The sequence below is a fragment of the Scyliorhinus torazame genome, chromosome 12 (genome assembly GCF_047496885.1).
Source record: "Scyliorhinus torazame isolate Kashiwa2021f chromosome 12, sScyTor2.1, whole genome shotgun sequence".
Taxonomy (NCBI): domain Eukaryota; kingdom Metazoa; phylum Chordata; class Chondrichthyes; order Carcharhiniformes; family Scyliorhinidae; genus Scyliorhinus; species Scyliorhinus torazame.
Window position 1 is genome coordinate 6,409,735 of NC_092718.1, and position 25,605 is coordinate 6,435,339.

Here is a 25,605-nt window from a genome sequence, read left to right on the forward strand (position 1 = left end):
AAAAATGCAAGGAAAACCCAGCAAGCCAGGCAGCATCGGTGGAAAGAAATAAGGGTTAACGTTTTAGGCTGAAGTTTTCACGTTATACCGCAAATTATATTTGCGCTGAAGTGGACAAAGAGACATCGGTAACTAATGGGAGAAGCCGTGAGATGTTTCATCCTAGCAAGATTTACACCATGGCCCATTTAAAATTGAAGAGGAGTAAATGGAAAATAATGAATTGTATATAAGAGAAAGGAATGGGAACTAAGCTGATAAGAGACCTTTGTAACAGGACTTTTGTTTTGGCACAGTTTGATTTGTAGAGAATTAGTTACAACTGCTACAGCAAATCCATCAGAAATCAATGGCCCTACTCTGATTTTGGAGATGGGATAGGAGGGAGTAATTCTGCAGTTGGGAATAACATGACCCGGGAAACCCGGCCAGATAGGGTAAAGTTTATAATGGTGGCTAATTCTGAAAAACTCGCCCTTATTTTAATATCTAAATGACTAACCTGCCCCTGAGAAACAGGAATGTGGGAAGATAGAGTTTTACTGCAGGAAGCATTCTAGGAAGGGCAAATGGAATTAGCTACAGAAGGTAAAGGCATAAGGAAGAGAGGGGTAACAGGCAAATTGATCTTGTTTGCAGACTTGTAGAGCAGATAACGTGAATTAATAAATGCCCTCTCTTTCACATAAAATCATCTGAAGAAGTTGAACTTCGTGCCATCTTGTACTGTGTTAGAAAATAAAAACTGACTTTCATGTACTATAACAGGAACTAATGAGACTTGTTAATGATTCTTCTCTCTAATTACTTGTTCTAATAAACAAGCATGTTTTTATGCTGTTTGAAGCAGTATCATTGAAAGTGAAAAACAAGACTCTTACATTGGATTGCAGGCACGTTGTCACTTTATTGCTATTGTGCTGTATGTGGTGATATGTATCACTGTAAATACACAAGGGGTTAATGTAGGTACACTGCAACTAGGTAAACACTAGAGGGAGCACCAGAGACATCATGACACACAGACATTCAACCAATAGGTCAGTAAGATAGGACACGACCAATGGGCAGTCAAGACACACCCAGAGATGACACTACCACAAGGGGGAACCCATATAAAAGGACAGGGCACACATACTCTTTCTCTTTCCACAGGTGATACTCAGAGAGACAGGGGCAGATCAGGAAGCATCACATCCACCGCATGGATTAGAGCAGACTGGTTAGTTAGATTGAGTTACTATAGCTAGATCAGCAGGAGAGTCGAACTCATGTAGGAGAATTGTTAACTGTTCAATAAATGTGTTAAAGCTATCTCCAAGTCTGAACCTTCCTTTGTCAGAGTATACATCAAGGAAGCAGCTTATGCCACGTGAAGAAGCAGAACACAACACTGTAACCTTCCGGAAGTCTCATTGTTGAACAGATTACTTGGGGAGGGTTTTTGAGGGGGGGGGGGGTAGATGGTTGAACTGGTCTTGGACATCAGCACAAAACTGTTAATTGCAAATCTCCAGCCTGTTTCAATCACTGGCCAATTCTTTCCCCCACTGACTTGAGAAGGAGGTGAGCATATAGATTGTGCAGCAGCTTGAGAATGTGTTTGGAACCCTTTCCAGGCTACACCTCCTTGGGAACTTAACTAGCTTCCATCTGTACTGGGTGTGAGGTCCACGCTAAAGAGCCCAACTGGAACGGATTATAGGCCCGCCCTTCTATTGTGGTTCATTGAAGTTAAAGGTTTTGTCCCAGCTGATTTTTCAGCACAGTTTCGCCCCTGTCGCCTCTCGGGACTGGAAGCGTCTGGGCTCAGGCACCTCTACCCGATTACAGAAATACCCCCAGGACTTGCCATGGGGTTACTAACAGATCAAGCGGCAGGTGCAATTTCTGCCCCACTGCACCTCTGATGGTGCAACACAATTCCTTACAAAATTAAAATGGTAAAAAAGCACACGGCAACAACCTAAATAACAGTACAGTTTATTGGGGGGGGGCACACGTTTCCCAGTGACTACTTACATAAATGTAGTGCCTTTAGCATAGAAAACGTCCCACTGTGTTTTACGGGGGCATTATCAGACAAGATATTGATCTGTCACATACAGGATATATTAGGGCAATTGGTCAACAACTTGATGAACGAAGTAGGTTCTAAGAAATATCTTAACAGAGGAGAGTGAGGTAGAGAGGAGGAGGGGTTTAGAGATCAAGGGCGCGATCGAATGGCCACGTGTGCCCGAAAAGCAGCTCGCCATGGTGCAAGGTGGCCGATAAAAGCCAGGAGACCCCGTTCCTGGGATCTACCCGGCTTGCAACCCCTCGCGAGTTCCAATGCGACCTCGCGAGACGTTGCGATGTCAATCCTGCCCATCGTGGGCGGGATCACATTTTGGCCAATCTGCATATTAGAGCGAGACAGTAAGTCTCACTTAAATGTGCAGATTGCCGAGGTACCTGAGACTTTGGGATTCATCCCCTTCGCCTCAGAGACCTCGGGCGAGTGCTGTTCAGCACTGGTCCTCTGTGACACAAGACTCTGTGCTCTATGGACTGTTTCCAGGGACACACACCGAGCCAAACATCAACTGCTGCTGGAAGGTCATCAACTCGGTGAAAGACGCTCTTTGGTCTGCCCGAAACTTGCTAATCTTCCAGTGCAAAGAGCTGTCCTCGACCGAGTGTTGCAGACTGGCACATTCCAAGGTCCAGGACTACGTGCTGAGGGACGCACTCAAGCTTGGGGCTGCGGCCGCCTAGGCGCAATGAGGAAAGACCACTGTGTAAGGTCTCTCCAGCAAAGGTACACTGAGGGGCGGGTAACAGTGTAAACCCCCCTCGGTCTGGGTCATTAACACTCCAATGTACAAAAGAAACATGACCATGTAAATGTTTAAGAAGGAATAGTAACGTAAAGAGCGATATGTGTGTAATGTTATCAAAATTGAATGGAAGAAAGTCAAGGGAATGTGTAACTCTGATGGAAATGTACAGTCAAGACAATTCGAACTGTTCTGTAATGTTTATGATAGATTTTATGAATAAAGTATATTTTTTGAAAAGAAAACTGGTCCCCACAAACAGGGACCAGCCAGAACAGCACTCAAGGGGGTCTCCCTGGGCTTTGGAGGCCACCAGCTGCATGCCCTCTGGAAGGGTGGTACCCTGGCAGTGTCAGCCTGATGAGCGTTGGGCCAGAATTAGAGAAGTGCAGATATCTCAGAGGGTTGTAGGGCTGGAGGAAGTTACAAACACACACACAGATAGATATCTTCCCTAATACACACATATATTCTCCAATGGACATACACATTTAAAATCTTAATGGAAAGAATTTGTTTTTAAATCATTGATACATATACATTCACAATAAGACAAAATAAATCTAATTGAAATAAAAATGATCATGTGAAAATTGTGTGAAATGTTTAATCTCACAAATTAAAGTAAGAAGTCTTGCAACACCAGGTTAAAGTCCAACATGTTTGTTTCAAACACTAGCTTTCGGAGCACTGCTCCTTCCTCAGATGAATGAAGAGGTATGTTCCAGAAACATATATATAGACAGATTCAAAGATGCAAGACGATACTTTGAATGCGAACATTTGCAGGTAATTAAGTCTTTAGTAATTAAGTGTAAAGACTTTATTACCTGCAAATGCTCACTGCAAATACTCGCATTCAAAGTATCGTCTTGCATCTTTGACTTTGTCTATATATGTGTTTCTGGAACCTCCCTCTTCATTCACCTGAGGAAGGAGCACTTCCTCACTCCGAAAGCTAGTGATTTGAAACAAACCGTTGGACTTTAACCTGGTGTTGTAAGACTTCTTACTGTGCCCACCCCAGTCCAACGCCGGCATCACCACATATTAAAGTAAATCCTACCTGGGCCATTAATTCTAAACGAGAAGGCCCAACTGAGCACAAGGTTCAACAAATGTCAGAGTTGGTCCTGCCTTTCATTGGATACATGATATCACATATGACAACACATGACCATTTCATCCACTAACATGGATGTTGTCGACATTAAAACCCTCTGGGGGAGGTAGTGGGCTGCGCAGCTTGGATGAGTTAAATGGCGTTCGAAATAGAGATCTCACCTGGGAATTTGATTGTCCCACATAATTCATTTCGGATTTCAGACTCACTAGAAACTTCTCCAGCACCAAGGGAATGTACACCGGCTCATAGCTGATCACAAAATAGTGCTGGCAGATGGTTGAAGCAGGCCCAATAGTTTTGGTGGGGAAGGCCACAAAGGAGATCCCAGAGAGCAGGGGGATTAAAAATTCCAGTACTTACCTCAACGCCACGATATGGAAGTTTGGTTTAGATGCCTGTCCCTTCTGGCATGAAGGGACCTGATGTAATTTTAATAGAATTGATGAGCTGCCTGTCCTGATTCAGCAGGAACCCGATAGACGCAGATCAATATGAAATTGTGGGCTGGGATGTTGCCTACTCAGCAGCTAAGTAATTCTGAGCGTGAGGTATCACAATCCTCGAGGTGGAGGAGCCCAGGGAGGGATCAATCCAAGTTGTTGTGTGCAGCACGTGGGTTAACGTCTGCTCCTCCGAGCCCCACAGAGATAATCTTCAGCTCCATCATGATGGTCGAGGGCAGAGATCAAGCCACACAGTCCAGCCAGTTCCACCCAAAAGACCATGAATTGGGTACTAAAGAGGACCCACTGCCTGAAACAGGCAGACACTTTGGCCACCCTGCATGTGTCCCTGTAAACATGGAGCAAGAGGAGTGCCGCACTAATGGAGCAATATCCTACCTCTTTAGAGGCCATTACTGCCCCATCAGCACCTATTACTTCACATTAAATTCATTCCAACAAATTGTTAGCTAATTATTGAGACGTGTTAATCAATTAACTTATCACATAGCCTGTTATGTACTGACAGCATTTCCAACTTAGTTTTTTCCTTTCATGCATAAATTCTTTGCGCTGATTTTACTGCATCCTTCTCCCAAGGTAATTAGATACCATTGCAATTTCAATTTGACCTTTCATCATTCATTTAATGTGGAAGCCTGTCCTTTCCATCCATTTCTCGTGTCCTAAAACAGTGTTCGCCAAACTTTTTTCTGGAGACCCATTTTTACCAACCGGCCAGCCTTCGTGACCCACCATTTTCGCTCACCTTTAATGCTTGGTCCTCACCATCTCACTTGCTTTGTCATTCAATGTTACATTTCTGTATGGGTTGTTCATCAGAGGTCCTGGAGCTCACAGCAGCACTGCTTGGGTGGCAAGGTAGCACAGTGGTTAGCACCGTTGCTTCACAGCGCTTGGTGGGGTTGTAGGATTAGGACGGAGGATTGGGCCTGGGTGGTGTGGTCATGCGAAGGGTCGGTGCTGACTCGATGGGCCGAATGGCATCCTTCAGCATTGTAGGGATTCTATGATTGATATCCGTGGCAACAATTTCTACCCTGATAAAAGAGTTGGCAGCAAAGAGAAGCAATTTTTGCCCCTAAAGAGGGAGACTGAAAGTCACCTTGAGGCCAGAAGCCTTAACTCCATTTTCCTGTCCTAGTCCCATAACTCTTGATTCTGATGTAGATCAGAAATCTATCTAACTCAGCCTTGAATATATTCAGCGACTGAAATGCCACTGTTCTCTGGAGGAGAGCACAGACTAATAACTCTCCACGAGAAGGAGTTCCTCCTCATCTCAGTCTGAAATGGGAAGCCCCTTATTTTCAAGCTGTGCCCCCTGCCCTAGATTCATACATGACAATAAACATTTTCTCAGCATCCACCCTGAAAAGCCCCCTCAGAATCTTATGTGTTTCAATAAGATCACCTCACATTCTTCTAAATAGGCCCAACTTACAAAACCTCATAAGATAACCCCTTCATCCCTGGAATCAACCTAGTGAACCTTGTCTAAACTGCTTCCTGTGCAAGTATCTTCCTCTCTTAGTAAGGAGACCAACAGTGGTTAGCGCTGCTGCCTCACGGCGCCGGGGTCCCAGGTTCGATCACGGCTCTGGGCCACTCTCCGTGTTTGCGTGGGTTTCGTCCCCACAACCCAAAAGAAGTGCAGGCTAGGTGAATTGGCCACGCTAAATTGCCCCTTAAATGGAAACAATGAATAGGGCACTCTAAATTTATATTTAAAAAAGTAAGGAGACCAAAACTGTGCACAGTACTCTCAGTGATCCCTCACCAAAGCCTTGTACAGTGGTCGCAGGACTTCCTTACATTTATCTTCCATAGCACTTGCAATAAAGTAAGAAGTCTTACAACACCAGGTTAAAGTCCAACAGGTTTGTTTCAAATCACTAGCTTTCGGAGCGCTGCTCCTTCCATTACCTGAGGAAGGAGCAGTGCTCCGAAAGCTAGTGATTTGAAACAAACCTGTTGGACTTTAACCTGGTGTTGTAAGACCTCTTACTGTGCCCACCCCAGTCCAACGCCGGCATCTCCACATCACTTGCAATAAAAGCTAACATTCAATTTTACTTCCTAATTACTTTTTAAAAATTCATTTACAGGATGTGGGCGTTGCCGGCTAAACCAGCATTCATTGCCCGTCCCTAGTAGCCCTTGAAAAGGTGGTGGTGAGCTGCCTTCTGGAACCGCTGTAGTCCGTGAGGTAGTTGCTGTACCGGAATGCTAACGTTTTGTAATTCATGCATGATGGCGTGTCGATCCCTATGTGTCGCAGTATTCTGCAGCCTCTCTGCACTTAAATAAAATTCTGCTCTCCATTCTTCTCTATGATTCATAGTTTCCCATGTTGAACTCTATCTGCCAATTTTCTACTACTCACTTAACCTCTTTGTGTGTCCTTGCTACTTGTTTTCCCACCCATCTTTGTATCATCAACAAATTTGTCCACAATACACTTGGTCTCTCCATTCACGTCATTAATATAGATGGTAAACAGCTGAGATGCAGCACTGATTCCTGTGCCACTCCACAAGCAACCTTATAATCCAGATGCTTCCTGCTCATTAGCCAACCAAGGCGTCACGGTAGCACAGTGGTTAGCACTGTTGCTTCACAACGCCAGGGTCCCAGGTTCAATTCCAGCTTGGGTCACTGTCTGTGCGGAGTCTGCACCTTCTCCCCGTGTCTGTGTGGGTTTCCTCCGGATGCTCCGGTTTCCTCCCACAAGTCCCGAAAGAAGTGCTGTTAGGTGAATTGGACATTCTGAATTCTCCCTCCGTGTACCCGAACAGGCGCCGGAATGTGGCGACAAGGGCTTTTCACAGTAACTTCATCGCAGTGTTAATGTAAGCCTACTTGTGACACTAATAATTATTATCCATGCTAATATATTACACCCAATATTCTAAGCTCTTACCCTGTGTGTAACCTTTTAAGTGGCACCTTATCTAATGCTTTGGATGTCCAAATTCTTTACTCCTACCGGCTCCCTTTTATCTGCCCTGCTTGTTACATCCTCAAAGAACTCTGATAAATTTGTTAAATATGATAAAACCATGCTGACACTGATTGTATTTAGAGATATTCTAAATGTCCTGTTATTACTTCCTTACTAAAGGGTTGCAGCATTTCCCAATGACTGATGTTAATCTAACTGCTCGTTAGTTTCCTGTTTGCTGTCTCCCTGCTTTCTTGAACAGGAGGTGTTCCATTCGCGGTTTTCCAATCCGCTGGAACCCTGCCAGAATCAGTGTCATTTTGGAAGATCACAGCTAATGCATCCACTGCGTTTAAGACCTAGAATGCAGGGCATTAGTGTGCTGAGGGCATGGCAGCATTTAGTCTCATTCTTTTAGTGAAAAAGTGAAAGCAAGTAAACATACAGAAAGCTTTGAAAAATAATGATGCTTTGTTTGATGTAGTAAGTCCTGTGCAGTCACTGCGATTATACCAACAATACTGCTAGATTGAAACAATATGTATGTAGAAGTTAATCATTGTCCTGACTCACCGCTGGAGCAATCCGTTCCTCCCCAACCAGGTTCACACTGACAGGTATCTGGAGAGACACACCTCCCGTGCATGCATTCTTCTGTGCACTGTGCTATAGGTAGATAAATAATGTGTTAATATTGACATGCAACCAACTAATATCTTAGCCACATCAAATAGTCAGGGTCTCTTACCATATGCGACCTTTTTAAAAATTAAGAGTTGCACAAAAAGCTACAATTGAACCTTTTCAAGCGAATTTCTGTTTTTGGGTTAGACATGTGGGGCGAGATTGTCCGACCCCCCGCCAGGTCGGAGAATCGCCGGGGGCTGGCGTGAATCCCGCCCCCGCCGGTTGCCGAATTCTCCACTGCCGGATATTCGGCGGGGGCGGGAATCGCGGCGCGCCGGTTGGCGGCCCCCCCCCGCGATTCTCTGGCCCGGATGGGCCGAAGTCCCGCCGCTAAAATGCCTGTCCCGCCGGCGTAGATTAAACCACCTACCTTACCGGCGGGACAAGGCGGCGCGGTCGGGCTCCGGGGTCCTGGGGGGGGGCGCGGGGCGATCTGGTCCCGGGGGGGTGCCCTCACGGTGGCCTGGCCTGCGATCGGGGCCCACCGATCCGCGGGCGGGCCTGTGCCGTGGGGGCACTCTTTCCCTTCCGCCTTCGCCACGGTCTCCACCATGGCGGAGGCGGAAGAGACTCCCTCCACTGCGCATGCGCGGGGATGCCGTGAGCGGCCGCTGACGCTCCCGCGCATGCGCCGCCCGGAGATGTCATTTCCGCGCCAGCTGGTGGGGCACCAAAGGCCTTTTCCGCCAGCTGGCGGGGCGGAAATTCGTCCAGCGATGGCCTAGCCCCTTAAGGTTAGTTCTCGGCCCCCAAAGATGCGGAGCATTCCGCACCTTTGGGGCGGCGCGATGCCCGACTGATTTGCGCCGTTTTGGGCGCCAGTCGGCGGACATCGCGCTGTTTCCGGAGAATTTCACCCGTCATTCTAATGGGATGTGGTAGTGACATGATTGGGTCAAGTGGATGGGAGGAGAGTGTGAATCCAGAGAGCTGAATTGACCTCAGCTGAGATGTCATTAGTCCACCTCACTTTCTACTATTTTTCGACAGCTTGTTTTAATGCAGAATCCAGGACGCTGACTGTACATTGACTCCTGGGGGAGGAATTTTAGCCCTCAATGGGCAGGGAGGAAGAAGGTAGGCATTTCCCCAGCTCCACCCGTCATTTGTCTAAAGGTGGAAGGGGCAGTACCGCCCCCCCCCCCACCCCGCCCCCCATATCCAACAGATCACCCATCATCCTCAATTGGTGAACAAGTCCATCCCCTGGGCATTAATTGATTGGTCCTTTGGGGAAGACACAAATTTGTTCCCAACACAGTGCCCCCATTTGAGCCCGACAAGCCTGTGGGGTAATTGATAAATTGCAATGCTTGGGTTGAAATTTACCATGAGAAACCTGTATTTTTTTCTATGCTAGCATCAAGAAGCACTGATCTCCCCAAACACATCCTTTGTGTTGTACAGTGGCTGTGAAAGTTTGTACTTTAGATCTAACACAGTCCAGGCAGTTTGGATGTTGACAGGCATCACCGAGATGAAGTTCAAGCAATTAATGAACACGGTCTCATTTCACTTTCGAACACATTGCGAGCTGCCTCATATCACTTAGCTATATACATGTTTCCTTAAACCTCTGATTCATCCACCCTCACCTCTGTAACGCAACAAATTCGAGGAGCTGATGGATTAGTTTGACACTTAGGGCAAGATCAAACCCCGTGCCTCTCACGAGATTTACCCAGCTCATTACACCTCGCAAGATCTAACTGGATCTCGTGAGACATCGCTATCTGGATCCCGCCCACAATGGGCAGGGCCCAAATTTGCATATTCAAGTGTGTAGCCAGGCTCGCTTGAATATGCTCTTGCCAGAGTTACCCAAGGCGTGGGATCTAACCCCCTCGCCTGGGAGACCCCAAGCAAGCGCTGTTTAGCACGGCTCTCCGCCAACCTGGTCCAGGTGTGGTCTAGATGTACCAGCAATTGGGGGAGTCTCCAAAGTGATTGGGAGCTCCTGTTGGTTGTGCTCTGGGCAGGGTGGTACCCTGGCACCCCCAATGTCACCATGGCAGTACCACCTGGGTATTGCCCCGGCACTGCCATGGTGCCCAGATGGCACTGCCAGGGTGCCAGACTGGTGGTGCCCAGCTGGCATCGTGCCGGGGACCGGGCTCAGGGATGCCTTGCCCTTATGAGGTGGAGAACGGGGGGCTTGATGACACCCTTACAGGTGATGTGGAGATGCCGGCTTTGGACTGGAGCGAGCACAGTACTTACATCACCAGGTTAAAGTCCAACAGGTTTGTTTCAAATCATTAGCTTTCGGAGCACTGCTCCTTCCCCAAATGAATGATGAGGTATGTTCCAGAAACATATGTATAAACAAAGTCAAAGATGCAAGACGATACTTTGAATGTGAACATTTGCAGGTAATTAAGTCTTTACAGATCCAGGTTAAAGAGGTGTGAATTGTCTCAAGCCAGGACAGTAGGTAGGATTTTGCAAGCCCAGGCCAGATGGTGGGGGGTGAATATGATGCAACATGAATCCAAGGTCCTGGTTGAGGCTGTACTTATGTGTGTGGAACTTATCAGTTTCTGCTCGGCGATTCTACATTGTCGCGCGTCCTGAAGGCCGCCTTGGAGAACGCTTACCCGGAGATCAGAGGCTGAATGCCCTTGACTGCTGAAGTGTTCCCCGACTGAAAGGGAACATTCCTGCCTGGCGATTGTCGTGTGATGTCCGTTCATACGTTGTCGCAGCGTCTGCATGGTCTCGCTAATGTACCACGCTTCGGGTCATCCTTTCCTGCAGCGTATGAGGTAGACAACGTTGGCCGAGTTGCATGAGTATGTACCGCGTACCTGGTGGGTGGTGTTCTCACGTGTAATGGTGGTACCAATGATGGGAGCACAGTAGCACAAGTGGATAGCACTGTGGCTTCACAGCATCAGGGTCCCAGGTTCGATTCCCTGCTGGGTCACTGTGTGGAGTCTGCACGTTCTCCGTGTGGGTTTCCTCCGGGTGCTCCGGTTTCCTCCCACAGTCCAAAGACATGCAGGTTAGGTGGATTGGCCATGCTAAATTGCCCTGAGTGACCAAAAAGGTTAGGAGGGGTTATTGGGTTACGGGGATAGGGTGGAAGTGAGGGCTTAAATGGGTCGATGCAGACTCGATGGGCCGAATGGCCTCGTTCTGCACTGTATGTTCTATGTTCTATGTTCCCATGTCGATGATCTGGCACGTCTTGCAGAGATTGCCATGGCAGGGTTGTGTGGTGTCGTGGTCACTGTTCTGAAGGTTGAGTAGTTTGCTGCAAACAATGGTTTGTTTGAGGTTGCGCGGTTGTTTGAAGGCAAGTAGTGGGGGTGTGGGGATGACCTTGGCAAGATGTTCATCTTCATCGATGATGTGTTGAAGGCTGCGAAGAGGATGTCGTAGTTTCTCCGCTCCGGGGAAGTACTGGACGACGAAGGGTATTCTGTCGGTTGTGGCCCGTGTTTGTCTCCTGAGGAAGTCGGTGGGGTTTTTTGCTGTGGCACGTTGGAACTGTCGATCGATCAGTCGAGCGTCATATCCCGTTCGTACGAGGGCATCTTTCAGTGTCTGTAGATGTCTGTTACGCTCCTCCTTGTCTGAGCAGATCCTGTGTATACGGAGCGCTTGTCCATAGGGGATGGCTTCTTTAATGTGTTTAGGATGGAAGCTGGAGAAGTGGAGCATTGTGAGGTTATCCGTGGGTTTGCGGTAAAGCGAAGTGCTGAGGTGACCGTCCTTGATGGAGATGAGTGTGTCCAAGAATGCAACCGATTTTGGAGAGTAGTCCATGGTGAGTCTGATGGTTGGATGGAACTTATTGATGTCATCGTGTAGTCGTTTCAGTGATTCTTCGCCGTGGGTCCAAAGGAAAAAAATGTCATCGATGTATCTGGTGTGCAGCATAGAAATGGAAACTGATCCCATTGGGTAATGTCACCGTGTATACGATGCTGAGTAGAGGGTCAAGGATAAATCTTTGGGGGATTTGGTAAGTGATGCTGCACAGTCAAAAAGAGGACTCGGTTCAGTGGCTATAATCAGATAGACAAAGCCAAGTGAGTTGGGGAATTGGGGGGTGAAATTAAATGAAATGGAAATCGCTTATTGTCACAAGTAGGCTTCAATGAAGTTACTGTGAAAAGCCCCTAGTCGCCACAATCCGGCGCCTTTTCGGGGAGGCTGGTACGGGAAATGAACCGTGCTGCTGGCCTGCCTTGGTCTGCTTTCAAAGCCAGCGATTTAGCCCTGTGCTAAACCAGCCCCTCAATAGCGCAGGAAATGGGACTAAGTGCGGCCTTGGTGGGATGTTCCTCGCGAGGCCCCGAAATGAAGCAGAGTCACGTTTAATAGCGGGGTCGTTTTGCGACGCTACCAGCACTGGGAATCACCCGGCTAAATGCGCTCAGCACGGGACTGTTTCATCGCCATTAAATCGCGCCGTTAAACTGAGACCATCCTTGCAACTGCGAAGCTGCTTCACTCCCTTCAAACCATCCTCTCTTTTATCCAATCTCTGGTTCCCATCCATTTTGTTTATGGGTCCCAACTCATGACCAAATATTTGACTGATCAACTTTATTTCCTTCCGCCAATGCTAGGTGGCGTGATAATAGTTCCTTCCCCTCGAATACTTCCTTCCAAAATTACCCTTTTTGTTTTCCCCTCATTCTGTCACGGTATGTGGGCGGCGAGGCTGGGCCAACATTTGGTGCCCATCCCTAATTGCTCTTGATCGGAGTGGTCCCTTGGGCCAGTTCAACCACATTGCTGTGGGTCTGGAGTCACATGTAGGCCAGACCGGGTTAGGACGGCAGATTTCCTTCCCTAAAGGACATTAATGAACTAGATGGGTTTTTACATCAATCAACAATGGTTTCATGGTCACCATTCGACTTTTAATTCTAGATTTTTTTATTGAAGTCAAGTTCCACCATGTGCTGTGGTCGGATTTGAAGCAGGAACATTACTCTGGTTCTCCGGATTACTAGTTGAGTGACAACGCCACTCGTCCACTGCCTCCTCAGGATGTGACTGTCTCTAGAAAGGCTGGCATTTATTGCCTCCCCTAGTGGAAGAGTCCTCTTGGAGCTCGACAGTCCATGTGGCACTCTTTGATACAAATGAGTGGTTTACCAGGCCACTCAGTTAACTAAAATGGTGGAACTGGAGTCACATATCAACCAGATGGGTAGGAACCTTCCATGAAACACAACAATATCACAGTTACCGTTACTAATACCAATCTTTCATTTACAGATTTTCGTTTAAACTGAATTCAATTTCTCAAACTGCCTTGGTAGGATTTGAACTCACATTCCCAGGATTTCTGTCCAGGCTTCATGATTACTATCCCACTAACATAACCATTACACCACCATAACCTGTTCCTCAAAACACCAGCTTCGAACCACTCCACCTTCGCAAATTACCCATCTCCCTTCCTCGCCAAACTTCTTGACCGTGTTGTTGCTTTACAAATTGGTGCCCATCCTTCCCATAACTCCATTTGCATCTCTTCGATCATATTTCCTCCCCTGCCGCTGCACCAAAATGGCCCTAGCCAAATTCAAAAGTAAATTCCTTTGTGTCTCTGACCATGGTGCATTATTCCTCCTTGTCCCTGCAGCTTTTGACATGTCTTTCAACCTTTCATTACTGTCTAATTCTATGGGACTCACTTGGCTTTGTCTATCTGATTATAGCCACTGAACCGGCAGCACCGAATCCTCTTTTTAACTGTGCTTCATCACTTACCAAATCCCCCAAAGATTTATCCTTGACCCTCTACTCAGCATTGTATACACGGTGACATTACCCAATGGGACCAGCTTCCATTTCTATGCTGCACAATATAATTCTACACAGCATAACCCACCAAAGATCCTTAGCCAGCACCTTCCAAACCGGTGACCTCTGCCACCTTGAAGGTCAAGAGCAGCTGATAGCTGGAAACAGCACCACCTGGAGGTTCCCCTCCAAGTCACTCGCCATCCTGACTTGGAAATATGTCCCCCTTCCTCAACTGTCGCTGTTCAAAGTCCTGGCATCGCTCCCTAACAGCACTGTGGGTGTACCTACGCTGCAGTAGCTCATGAAGACAACTCATCACCACATTCTCAAGGGCAATTAGGGATGATCAATAAATGCTGACCGAGCCAGTGAAGCGCACATCCCATGAAGGAACAAAAATGATTCGCCATCAGTTATGAGGAGAAATCACGTATTTATAGATCACCCGTGTTGCCAGAGACAACACATCACTTTGGTCTAAAAGTAACCTTTTGCTGGTACAGTTTGATAAAACAAGTGTTTGTCATGGTGCTGCTTTAAATTAATGGCATTGTAGTACAGTGGCCTTTGTGTCCCACTCTTTCTAATACACTGCTTTTGTTTGACTAGTTCAGTTGAGCAACCGTGCTCAGATATCATTGATCTGAAAATATTTGCATTCTTGGCAAGATGCTAAAATCAGTTTGTCGTTTCATTCAAGCCAGCAATAAAAGTGACCTACACTGTGCCCTGTAACCATGCCAGCTCAGTAGTAACACATTTAGCATGAATTATTCCAGCCTTCCCAAGGTCACCCAGCCAGTTAAATTAAGCTGTTTCTTATCGAGAGAAACGTCACGATGAAGAGCTAAAAGCATTTCACTTAGATCTTCCCACCTTCTCAGGTTCTATTGATACTAAGCTATATTGTACTATGATGGTTATGTGGTGATTATAAATTGAACGGTTACAATTCCAATATTTAGGGAAGGGGTCAATTTTGTACTTCTCAAAGTAGGAGATATTTATATTAAGAAATAGGGTAACATTTTCACCCACTGTCGGCATTAAGTATTTCTGGGACAGGTTTTATTTTATACTCTTGCCTAATAAATATTAGTGATCAAAAGATGTGAAACTAAAGTGCGTAAACGGTTGTGCAGTTCAGTCCCGATTTAAAAAAAATTAATTTAGAGTACCCAATTCTTTTTTTTTTCCAATTAAGGAGCAATTTAGCGTGGCCAATCCACCTACCCTGCACATCTTTTTGGGTTGTGGGGATGAGACCCTCGCAAACACATGTGCAAACTCCACATGGACAGCGACCCGGGGCCGGAATCGAGCCTGGGACCTCGGTGCGGTGAGGCAGCAGTGCTAACCACTGCGCCATCGTGCCGCCCCTGTTCAGTCACGATTTCAATGAACGATGGGCATGCTTAGGGGGTTGAATGGCCTACTCCTGCCCTTGTAACATGTTTGGTACAAAGCAGGATGTCTACTGCTGAATCAACAATGAGTCTTTACCTTAATTCAGAAGAGTGAATCCGTGCCTCATTTCCCACACCACAAAGGTTGAGACCTGACTATCTGAGAAAGTTGCTTTAATTCAAACTTTGTGATGCTTCATGATTCCAGCAGCCAACAGTAACTAGTGTAGATTGTTTAGAGAGGCGAAGACTATACTCATATCCCAGGTTGCCGAAGGAAAAAAGACTGTGTGGATGGTGTGTTGCCAAGCCTAATCAGATCATTGAGCTTTTTGTTGTGTTCGTATATGGTTCTGGTAGGGGAAATATGCGGCACAAATGTTACTTTCAATCACCATCTCCAACAAGAGAGAATCAAACATCTCCCCTTGACATTTAATGGCATCACTATCACTGAATCCCCCACTATCAGCATCCTCAAGATACCATTGACCAGAAACTAAACATTACCAGCCACATAAATACTGTGAGCAGGCCACAGGCTGGGAATTCTGCGCAAGCAACTCACCTCCTGACGCCCCAACATTTGTTGACCATCTACAAGGCACAAGTCAGGAGTGTGATGGAACACTCTCCGCTTGCCTGGGTGAGTGCAGCTCCAACAACACTCAGGAAGCTCGACACCATCCAGGACAAAGCAGACCGCTTGACTGGCACCCCAGACGCCACCTTAAACATTCACTCCCTCCACCACCGATGAACAGGTGCCAGCTGTATTGCAGGAATACACCAAGGCTCCTTCAACACCACCTTCCAAACCTGTAACCACTGCCACCTAAAAAGACTGCAGATACCCGGGAACCCCACCACCTGGAGGTTCCCCTTCAAGTCACTCACCCCCCTGACTGGGAAATATATCGGCGTTCCTTCACTGTCGCTGGGGCAAAAATCCTGGAACTCCCTCCCTAACAGCACTGTGGATGTACCTACACCACATGGACTGCGGCGGTTCAAGAAGGCAGCTCACCACTACTTTCTCATGGGCAACGAAGGATGGACAATGAATGCTGACCTAGCCAGCGATGCACACATCTTGTGCATGAAGACATTTTAAAAAGGTGTACGCGAGTTCTCACCCTCTGCCAGATCCATATTGCCACGGCCTTTTGAAGTAGCCCAGGTCTTCAACACGCAGAGGGTTTCCGAATACCAGTCACTCGCTCAGTCCCAGATAGATGATGAACCTCTGGAAGTGGCCGTTAACTCACTGGTGGAGATGTAAAGGCAGGCAGCGGAAAGTGGGGCAGGGCTTGGAGAGGCTCGAAGCAAACCAGAGTGAATGATGGAGGAGTCTGTCCGCGTACTGACTGATATCGTGGCTCCGCCTTTCCAGCACCGCGAGCCACTGTGGAATGTCACTATGGAGACAATGGCCCAGTAAGTCCTGCTGGATTTGTGTTCAGCCCTGCACCCCATGGCCACACAGTCTGCTGCTGCTGTGAAAGCCTTGTTGAGAGAGTAACTGTTGATATGTGTACCCCATGACTGAATGTGTGAGATCCCCTGACGAGAGTAACCGTTTGAGTACATGGTGCCATGGTGAGATAGTGTGAACAGCTGAGAGAAGACCTATCCGGGTGGAGTGGATCAGATCACTGGTCCGCTTCCTGTACTGGATCGCACTGTGCAGGCAGTTGGCAGCTGCACTCACCTCCTGGGCCAATGTTTTTCAAACTTTTTTACCAACCGGCCAACCTTCGCGACCCACGCCGGCCGACCTTCGCGACCCACGCCGGCTGACCTTCGCGACCCACGCCGGCCAACTTTCGCGACCCACGCCGGCCGAACTTCGTGACCCACGCCGGCCGAACTTCGCGACCCACGCTGGCCAACCTTCGCGACCCACGCCGGCCAACTTTCGGGACCCACGCCGGCCAACCTTCGCGACCCACGCCGGCCAACTTTCGGGACCCACGCCGGCCAACTTTCGGGACCCACGCCGGCCGACCTTCGCGACCCACGCCGGCCGACCTTCGCGACACACGCCGGCCGACCCTCGCGACCCACGCCGGCCGACCTTCGCGACCCACGCCGGCCAACTTTCGGGACCCACGCCGGCCAACTTTCGGGACCCACGCCGGCCGACCTTCGCGACCCACGCCGGCCGACCTTCGCAACCCACACTTGCCAACTTTTGGGACCCACACTGGCCAACCTTCGCGACCCACGCCGGCCGACCTTCGCGACCCACGCCGGCCAACTTTCGGGACCCACGCCGGCCAACTTTTGGGACCCACGCCGGCCGACCTTCGCAACCCACACTTGCCAACATTCGGGACCCACGCCGGCCAACTTTTGGGACCCACACTGGCCAACCTTCGCGACCCACGCCAGCCAACCTTCGCGACCCACGCCGGCCAGCTTTCGGGACCTAAGTCGGCCGACCTTCGCGACCCACGCCGGCCGACCTTCGCGACCCACACTGGCCGACATTCGGGACCCACGCCGGCCAACCTTCGGGACCCACGCCGGCCGACCTTCGCGACCCACACTGGCCGACCTTCGGGACCCACGCCGGCCAACTTTCGGGACCTACGCCGGCCGACCTTCGCGACCCACACTGGCCAACCTTCGGGACCCACGCCGGCCAACTTTCGGGACCTACGCCGGCCGATCTTCGCGACCCACACTGCCAACCTTCGGGACCCACGCCGGCCGACCTTCGCGACCCACACTGGCCGACCTTCGCGACCTGTGCCGCCGACCTTCGTGACCCATTTTCTCTGGGGCTGTTTTAGCACAGGGCTAAATCGCTGGCTTTGAAAGCAGACCAAGGCAGGCCAGCAGCATGGTTCAATTCCCCGTACCAGCCTCCCCGAACAGGCACTGGAATGTGGCGACTCGGGCCTTTTCACAGTAACTTCATTTGAAGCCTACTTGTGACAATAAGCGATTTTCATTTTTCATTTCTTACCTTGCTTGCTGCTGACAAAATGGAGGAATCGCAATCGCGCTCAAAGCACGTGATGTCGACGTGCGGGGGGCGTGACCTGCTCTCTGCCTCCATTCAGGCAGGAAGTTACATTGCATTTAAAAAAAAATCTTCTCCTGCTTTTCCGATTGTGCAAACCTACCTTGGCTAATAAATGGAAGGGTTCCAGATGCCTTCTTAACCACCTTAGCAACCTGTCCTGCTACCTTCAGGGATCTGTGGGCATTCACTCCAAGGTCCCTCTCTTCCTCTACACTTCTCAGTATCCTCCCATTTATTGTGTCATTCTTTGCCTAGTTTGACCTCCCCAAGTGCCTCACCTCACACTTCCCGGGGCTGTGTTCCAATTGCTGAGTTTCTGTCCACCAGGCCAAACCAGGAGCTGCTTCATATTTTGAAAGACATGAGGGATAAAGTATTTGCTCCGGTAAGAATTTGCATTTCATTCAATTCCGAGGTGTGGGCTGGTTGGCTGGCCAGAATGTTCCTTTGTTTCTCCACTAGTTTTCTCTCCTGTATGAATATTCTCAATTGTGTTCCGAATGAAGCAGAAATGTTTGCTTGGGCTGGTTGGCCGAATGTGGTGGTATAGTCCATGTCATTCAGTGTAACACAGGGTTTGGCTACTGAGGTGCTGGGAGCTCAGTCGGTTTTGGGATCCGAAATAGAAAAGAAATTCATAACAGAATTTATAAAACATTTTGGGTGAAATCTTGCCTTTAAATGCCGGCTGATCCGTTTTCCTTGTTGGAGCTCCCAGAACCACGCGGTTCTGCTCATGAACACCACTGAGCGGGCACGCAAGTGCAGTGTGCCCGCATTTTTTAAATGGTTGCGGCCGTCATTTTGAAGGCCGCTCGCAGCCGGCATTGTTAAAAGCCGGCTGCTGCGGCTGTTGCGTGCGAATTTGCACAATCGGGAGCGCCGCGATGGACGCCTCCGCGACCCTCCCGACATCCGCGCACGACCCACCAGCGGGTCGCGACCCCAACTTTGAAAATGCCTGACCTGGGCAATGGCCCCCAGGCCAGAGAGCCGGTGAGATTGGTGTGCTTCTTTGAGCAGTCCCCAGGTTAGAGCACATACCAGTGGGCCTGGATGTCCCGAATGAGGGCCCCAAGGGCCTTGGCGGTGAAAGCTGTTGCTGCATTCGTTTGCTGTCGAGACTCACCTTTTGCTTCAGGGATGCTGACATCCTGCACGGTCCGGTAAAGACAGATAGGGTGCAGAGAGTGATGTGAGTGTGCTGGACCCCTGTTTAAATATGGCGCCGGTAACTGCGAACGCCCGCCAGCGGCTGGGCGAATCAGCTGCCCGCCCGCTGATTCGGAGGGGAACGGCTGTGCATAATCAAAGAGATTCCAAGCAGAGAATGTGGTGCATGATGCCCTCCATTCCGGCCAGCGGTAAAGGTGCCAAAGAGCCTTCCATCACCACACCTGGTCTTGAATTCCGCCCTGAAATTGCGGCATCTTTCTTTTGGCCTCTGTGCTGGGCCCGGGTCCCCCTTCAGAGTGTTGATCCACTTTGGGGAGAGGCAGGACAGTCAGCTCAGTCTGGTTGGAGGTGCAGTATGAGAGGTTTTACTACGTTTCAATGTTAATGTGGTCCTGCATTAGTTCCTCTTCGTTATCCAATGCACTCTGGCAGGAAACAAAGATGTTGACAGTTTACCAGAACTACGCAAAGGAGTGGAATCTTTCAACAGGCAACAATCGCAATACAGCAGATATATAGAACTGTAATAAGATGCGTATCAAGCTAGCTTTAGTATGTGGTCTTTCATTCCCAACGCAGCCATGAATTTAAAGATTCTTTCATAATTTATATCCTATTTGAACTGGAACAAGATGACTAAGTCAGGTTTTTGAGCATTTCTCATTTCGTCAAGACACAATGTCAGTCCTTGTTGAGTGTGATTAACTTTTCATCGTGTTTTTGGCTTTCTCAGCCCGCAGCATCCTAGCCGAAGAACAAGTGACTGCTGTTAGGGGTTCATTAGTGCACAACGGTGACCTGGCAGTTCTGCTTTCTGAATTTCTAACTCCACAGTACCTGCTAGCTGCCTACGACAGCAGTGAAAATGAGAGTTCTCAGGCCCACTGGTGCACAATGATCCTCCAAGGTCTCTAATGGGCTGCTCCACTCTGCCATCCACTATATATAGGTATGTTTTCAGTATTGTTCTGTGATTTTATTTATTTTATTCTACAGCCCATGTTGATATAAACCCACACCAGATTAGCGAGAGGATCGGCTCCTTCTGACTTCCATGGACCTTAAGTGAAAGGATTATGGTCTGGAATCTCCTGAGCCTCTGACTGCTAATAAAGACATTTTGACTCTGTCAGAAATCACAGCATCCGCCTCATTCAGATAATACTGGTGAGAGTCCCGCGTGCATTGGAAGAGGGGATTTAGTGGCCAAAGGGAATAAAATGTAGGGAGGGTAGAAAATTCAGGAAGAAGGCTGTTGAATCCACAGTAAGCAGAACGCAGAGACGATAGTAGAAATTAACAAACAAGGTTTATTACAATTCAAATCCCAAACTCTTCCTCAGGGTCTCCTCCCCTGACCTGCACGCAGGTCGAGGTTTTTATACAAGCTGGGTCTCTCCCTGTTAAGGGAAAGCCCCGCCCCCTTAAAGGGGAAGTCATATCCCGGGGAGGTCAGGGGAAGGTGCTGCCCCTGGGAATTCCATTGGGATTAGAACATTCCTCCCCCCAAGTCCAGATCAAAGTCCACATCCATGGGTAAATGTGCTGGGCTTTTTGACCGCTTCGCCTGTGGACTGTGTTCAGGCGCAGACCTTGTGTTTTCAGGCGGCGTATATCGGACCGGGGAGCAGTGTTTGCGCGTCTGGGCGGCGGCGGCATTGCTGGTGCGGACACGAGAACGAGCAAGGGCGCCTCCAGCGGTGGCAGAACGTCCATCTCCGTTTCCGAGTTGAAGATAGGCGGTTCTTCGCCCGACATCTCGCTGTCCTCAAAAATACTCCCTGCATCCTCGACATCCGGTGGCGGCAACAGGAGTGGCAAGGGCAGCGGTGAAGACGGTGGAGCTGGGGCGTCCGAATCAATGGCTGATGCGGCTGGAGTATCAGGCACGCGGCTTCATAGGTGATCCACGTGCCGATTAGACTCACGGCCCTGTTTCTGTATTTGGTAGGAAATTGGAACCGTTTACGGCAACACGGCGCCCGGGATCCAGGTGGCCTTGTCGCAGGAATTCCCGACATGTACTGCGTCTCCTGGGGCGAACTCGCGCAGTGGCCTGCCTCGGTTCTGTCCTGAGCACAGTGGTCTTTCCAGCCACTGGGAATGAGATGTTCCCCTTGTGAACTCACCAAGCCCATTTTTTAGAACATCAAAGCATCTTCAGATGGAGTATAATTAGCACAAGAGTGGTCTCAGCCCTGGAACTAGAGGGGTGATTTTTTTTTCCCCCCCACACACTTCAGTTGCTAAAGAGCCTCCAAATTGGCCCAGACAGGGTCTCGAGCCACAATCTGATTGAGCATGTCTTCAGCATGGGAAGTCAGCTTGGTAAAGGAGTTGAAGAGTGTGCGAGGAAAGGCTGGCTTGTTAAGGGTTGGATCAATGAGCGCTGGTAGCCAGTTCAAAGAGGTTCATGGCATATTGGTGGCAAGTGCTTGAATTAGTAAGTTCTCCTAACAGTGACCAGCTAAACAGGAGTAAAATTATCATTGCTGAGGAATGCTGGGGGGTTTGAAGAGGACTGGTGAGGCCCACGGGGAGGCTTTCTGGAACACTTTGTCAAGAATTCACTGACATTCTATCAATATTTACTGCTGAAAGTCTCTGAGAAATTCACCTAAATTCACTGTGCTACTCTGCCTTACTGGACACCAGGGGATCAGGTAGTATTGAGGGAGCAAGGGGGCTGCAGAAGGATTTGGACAAGCTAGGAGAGTGGGCCATGAAGTGGCAAATGAAATAGCAAGTGGAAAAGTGTGAGGTTATGCACTTTGGAAGGAGGAATTTAGGCACAGTCCCCATTTTCTAAATGGGGAAATGCTTCGGAAATCAGAAGCACAAAGGGACTTGGGAGTCCTTGTTTACGATTCTCTTAAGGTTAACGTGCAGGTTCAGTCGGCAGTTAGGAAGGCAAATGCAATCTTAGCATTTATGTCGAGAGGGCTAGAATACAAGACCAGGGATGTACTTCTGAGGCTGTATAAGGCTCTGGTCAGACCCCATTTGGAGTATTGTGAGCAGTTTTGGGCCCCGTATCTAAGGAAGGATGTGCTGGCCTTGGAAAAGGTCCAGAGGAGGTTCACAAGAATGATCCCTGGAACGAAGAACTTGTCGTATGAGGAACGTTTGAGGACACTGGGTCTGTACTCGTTGGAGTTTAGAAGGATGAGGGGGGGGATCTTATTGAAACTTACAGGATACTGCGAGGCCTGGATAGAGTGGACGTGGAGAGGATGTTTCCACTTGTAGGAAAAACTAGAATCCGAGGACACAATCTCAGATTAAAACAGAGGTGAGGAGGAATTTCTTCAGCCAGAGGGTGGTGAATCTGTGGAACTCTTTGCCGCAGAAGGCTGTGGAGTCCAAATCACTGAGTGTCTTTAAGACAGAGATAGATAGGTTCTTGATTAATAAGGGGATCAGGGGTTATGAGGAGAAGGCAGGAGAATGGGGATGAGAAAATATCAGCCATGATTGAATGGCGGGGCAGACTCGATGGGCCGAGTGGCCTAATTCTGCTCCTATGTCTTATGGTCTTATGACAGGAGGGAGGGTTGAGCTTCTCCTCCACTGCAAGTAAAACCCTCCTCTTCTGGACCATCTCCTTTAGAGCCAGAACTACGCCGGATCTTGGAACCTGGGCACCTCCACCCTCAATTAGGGGACATTCTGAAAAGTTCTGTTGTGCCTTGTCCAACTCTACACCCTCATTAGAGGCACGTGTGTGGAAGTTCTACGCAGTCCACAACATTTACACCCACTCAACGTTTGTGTGCGAAACCTCCAGGTTTGATTTAGAGCCTCTAAATCATGACAAATCGTCAATTAGTCTCAAAACTGGGGCCTAAAACCAGACTTTCAAACTGGCTTGTCTTATTAGCACAACACACAGGGCACGAGTTAACCACCGCGATGTGCCCAGCACCGATACCACAGCTCTGAACCTCTGGTTCATTCCAGACCTCGAGCGGGGACTTGAGCGGCATTTCACAATCTACAGCCCACAGGCCCATGAGGTCAGGGACGCCCTGTACGCCCAGGCAGCAGACTTTATCAACTTTGAGCTGGACCAGGCCCACCAAGATGACCGGGCTGCAGGATTCTCGGCCATCGCTGGGATGCTGCAGGTGCAGGGGGAATCAGTGGCATGCATGTCACCATGCGCGCAACAGGGCATCAGGGAGTGCCCTTCATTAACAGAAAAGGTTCCACTCCCTGGATGTTCAGCTCATGTGCGACCACCACCTCCGGATCATGCACGTGTGTGCACACTTGCCAGGGACTGTGCATGACAGCTACTTCCAGGGACACTCGGAGATCCCCCGCGTAAGATGTACTTACACCCCCCAGAGGGTCTCCCACTTTGTGGTGGTCTGCTCTGCCTTCCATGACCTGGAACAGCAGTTGGAGGAGGATAAGGAGGGCCATGCGGCCTCGGCTGAGGAGCAAGAGCTGGACCAGGAGGAGATGCTGGACGAGCCCGAGCATGATCCACAAGAGGAGCCGGAGGAGGGAGGACAGGCGACAGCAAGGGTTCGGCATGCCTGAAGGACCAGGGAGGCCCTCATCCTGACCCACTTTTCATTGGACAAGACTCTGTCCACCAACCCACCCCACCCCCATTCCCCTCCTTCCTCCCATTCCCCTCCTTTCCCCCATTCCCCTCATTCCCCCATTCCCCTCCTTCCCCCACTCTTCTCCTTCCCCTCCCCCCATTCCCTTCCTTCCCCCCATTCCCCTTCTTCCCCTCCCCCATTCTCCTCCTTTCCCCCCATTCCCCTCCTCCCCCCCATTCCCCTCCTTCCCCCCATTCCCCTCTGTGGTGATGTGCATCAATGTAAATGCATGTAGCTAGCTAGGCACCAGAGGGAGTACCAGAAACATCACACACACTCAACCAATAGATCAAGTAGATAGGACACGACCAATGGACATTCATGATACACAAGGAGGTGACACGACCACAGTGGGGCATTACACCAACCCATATATAAAGGACACCACACACATGATCTGCCTCTTTCCAGTGGAGACAGTCAGTGAGTACAGACACAGGGTTGATTCAATATTACACCCACCACGTGGATTGCAGCAGCTGGTTAGTCAGTCTGGGTAGCTATAGTAGGATTAGCAGTAGTGTCGAACCCGAGTAATAGAAGTGTAAATAGTTTAATAAACGTGTTGAAGTTATCTCCACGTCTGAACCTTCCTTTGTCAAGTGCACCACAAGGAAGCTGCGTATGTTACACCTACAACATAACAAATCACCCTCCTTCCTCCATTCCCCTCATTCCCCCCATTCCCCTCCTTCCCCCCATTCCCCTCATTCCCCTCCCCCACTTCCCTCCTTCCCCCATTCCCCCCATTCTCCCACTCTCCTCCTTCCCCCCACTTCCCTCCTCCCCCCTCCCGATTACCCTGTCCCACCCTCCCAGAGAGTGTGGGCACTGTTAGCAGGTCCATGTACAAAGCAGAGAGAGTGATGCCCACTCGCCGTGTGATTAGCTCTGGTGCTCCTCAGTTTGTGACAAAGTCTGACTTCTGTCTTTCTGCTGACGGCACGTCACACCGCTCCTCCGAACGGGGTCGGCATCGGGGGCATTTGATCTGGGACCATTGACTGCACCATGGTCTCGACCTCTTGGCGATGGTCCTCAGTGACTGGGCCATGCTCTGCGGGGCCTCGGTAATGTCCACCTGCGACTGGGACCTATGTCGAGGCCCTTAGCCATGGTTGTCACAGACTGAGCCATGCCTTGGACACCATCACTGAAGATGCTGCCCTCGTGCTCCAGGCTTTCCACTACAGTCAACACCCTAGCAGCATTGGTGCCATGTATTGTTGGCATAATCTCCTGTGCCTGTAGCCTTTGTAGTACCTTCAATCAGATATGCACTTGCTGGAATGTCAGTGACATCCCCTCCTGAATCCCACGGCTCTGAGAGAACCTTGTCCAGAGTTAGGGTTCGGGTTAGGCATCTGACTGGAACTCAGTTGAGCCGTGGGATCCAACAGACGGCTGTCTGCCTCGGATGTTCCTGCTCCACCTGATGTGCATCAGCAACTGTGTGGTGCTCACCAGGTTGTGTCCCAGATGCCTGTCCACTAATGTCGCCCATCGAGGTGTGTGTCTCTCTCCTGGTGGAAGGTGGGGTTGACAGCTGTGATGCCTC

At 49.3% G+C, this 25,605-nt stretch overlaps 1 protein-coding gene across 13 annotated transcripts in view; it reads right to left on the bottom strand.

The window, feature by feature from the left end:
* megf11 (multiple EGF-like-domains 11) overlaps window positions 1-25,605 on the bottom strand; it is a 664,461-nt gene that overhangs the window by 409,350 nt on the left and 229,506 nt on the right. For all 13 annotated transcript variants that reach the window (XR_011933847.1, XR_011933846.1, XM_072470335.1 and 10 more), the window contains one exon: window positions 7,930-8,022. Coding sequence is in view for 11 of the 13 variants with exons in the window: in XM_072470335.1 (XP_072326436.1) it covers window positions 7,930-8,022 (93 nt within the window). In the remaining 2 variants the exon portion in view is untranslated. The remainder of the gene's footprint in view (window positions 1-7,929; window positions 8,023-25,605) is intronic.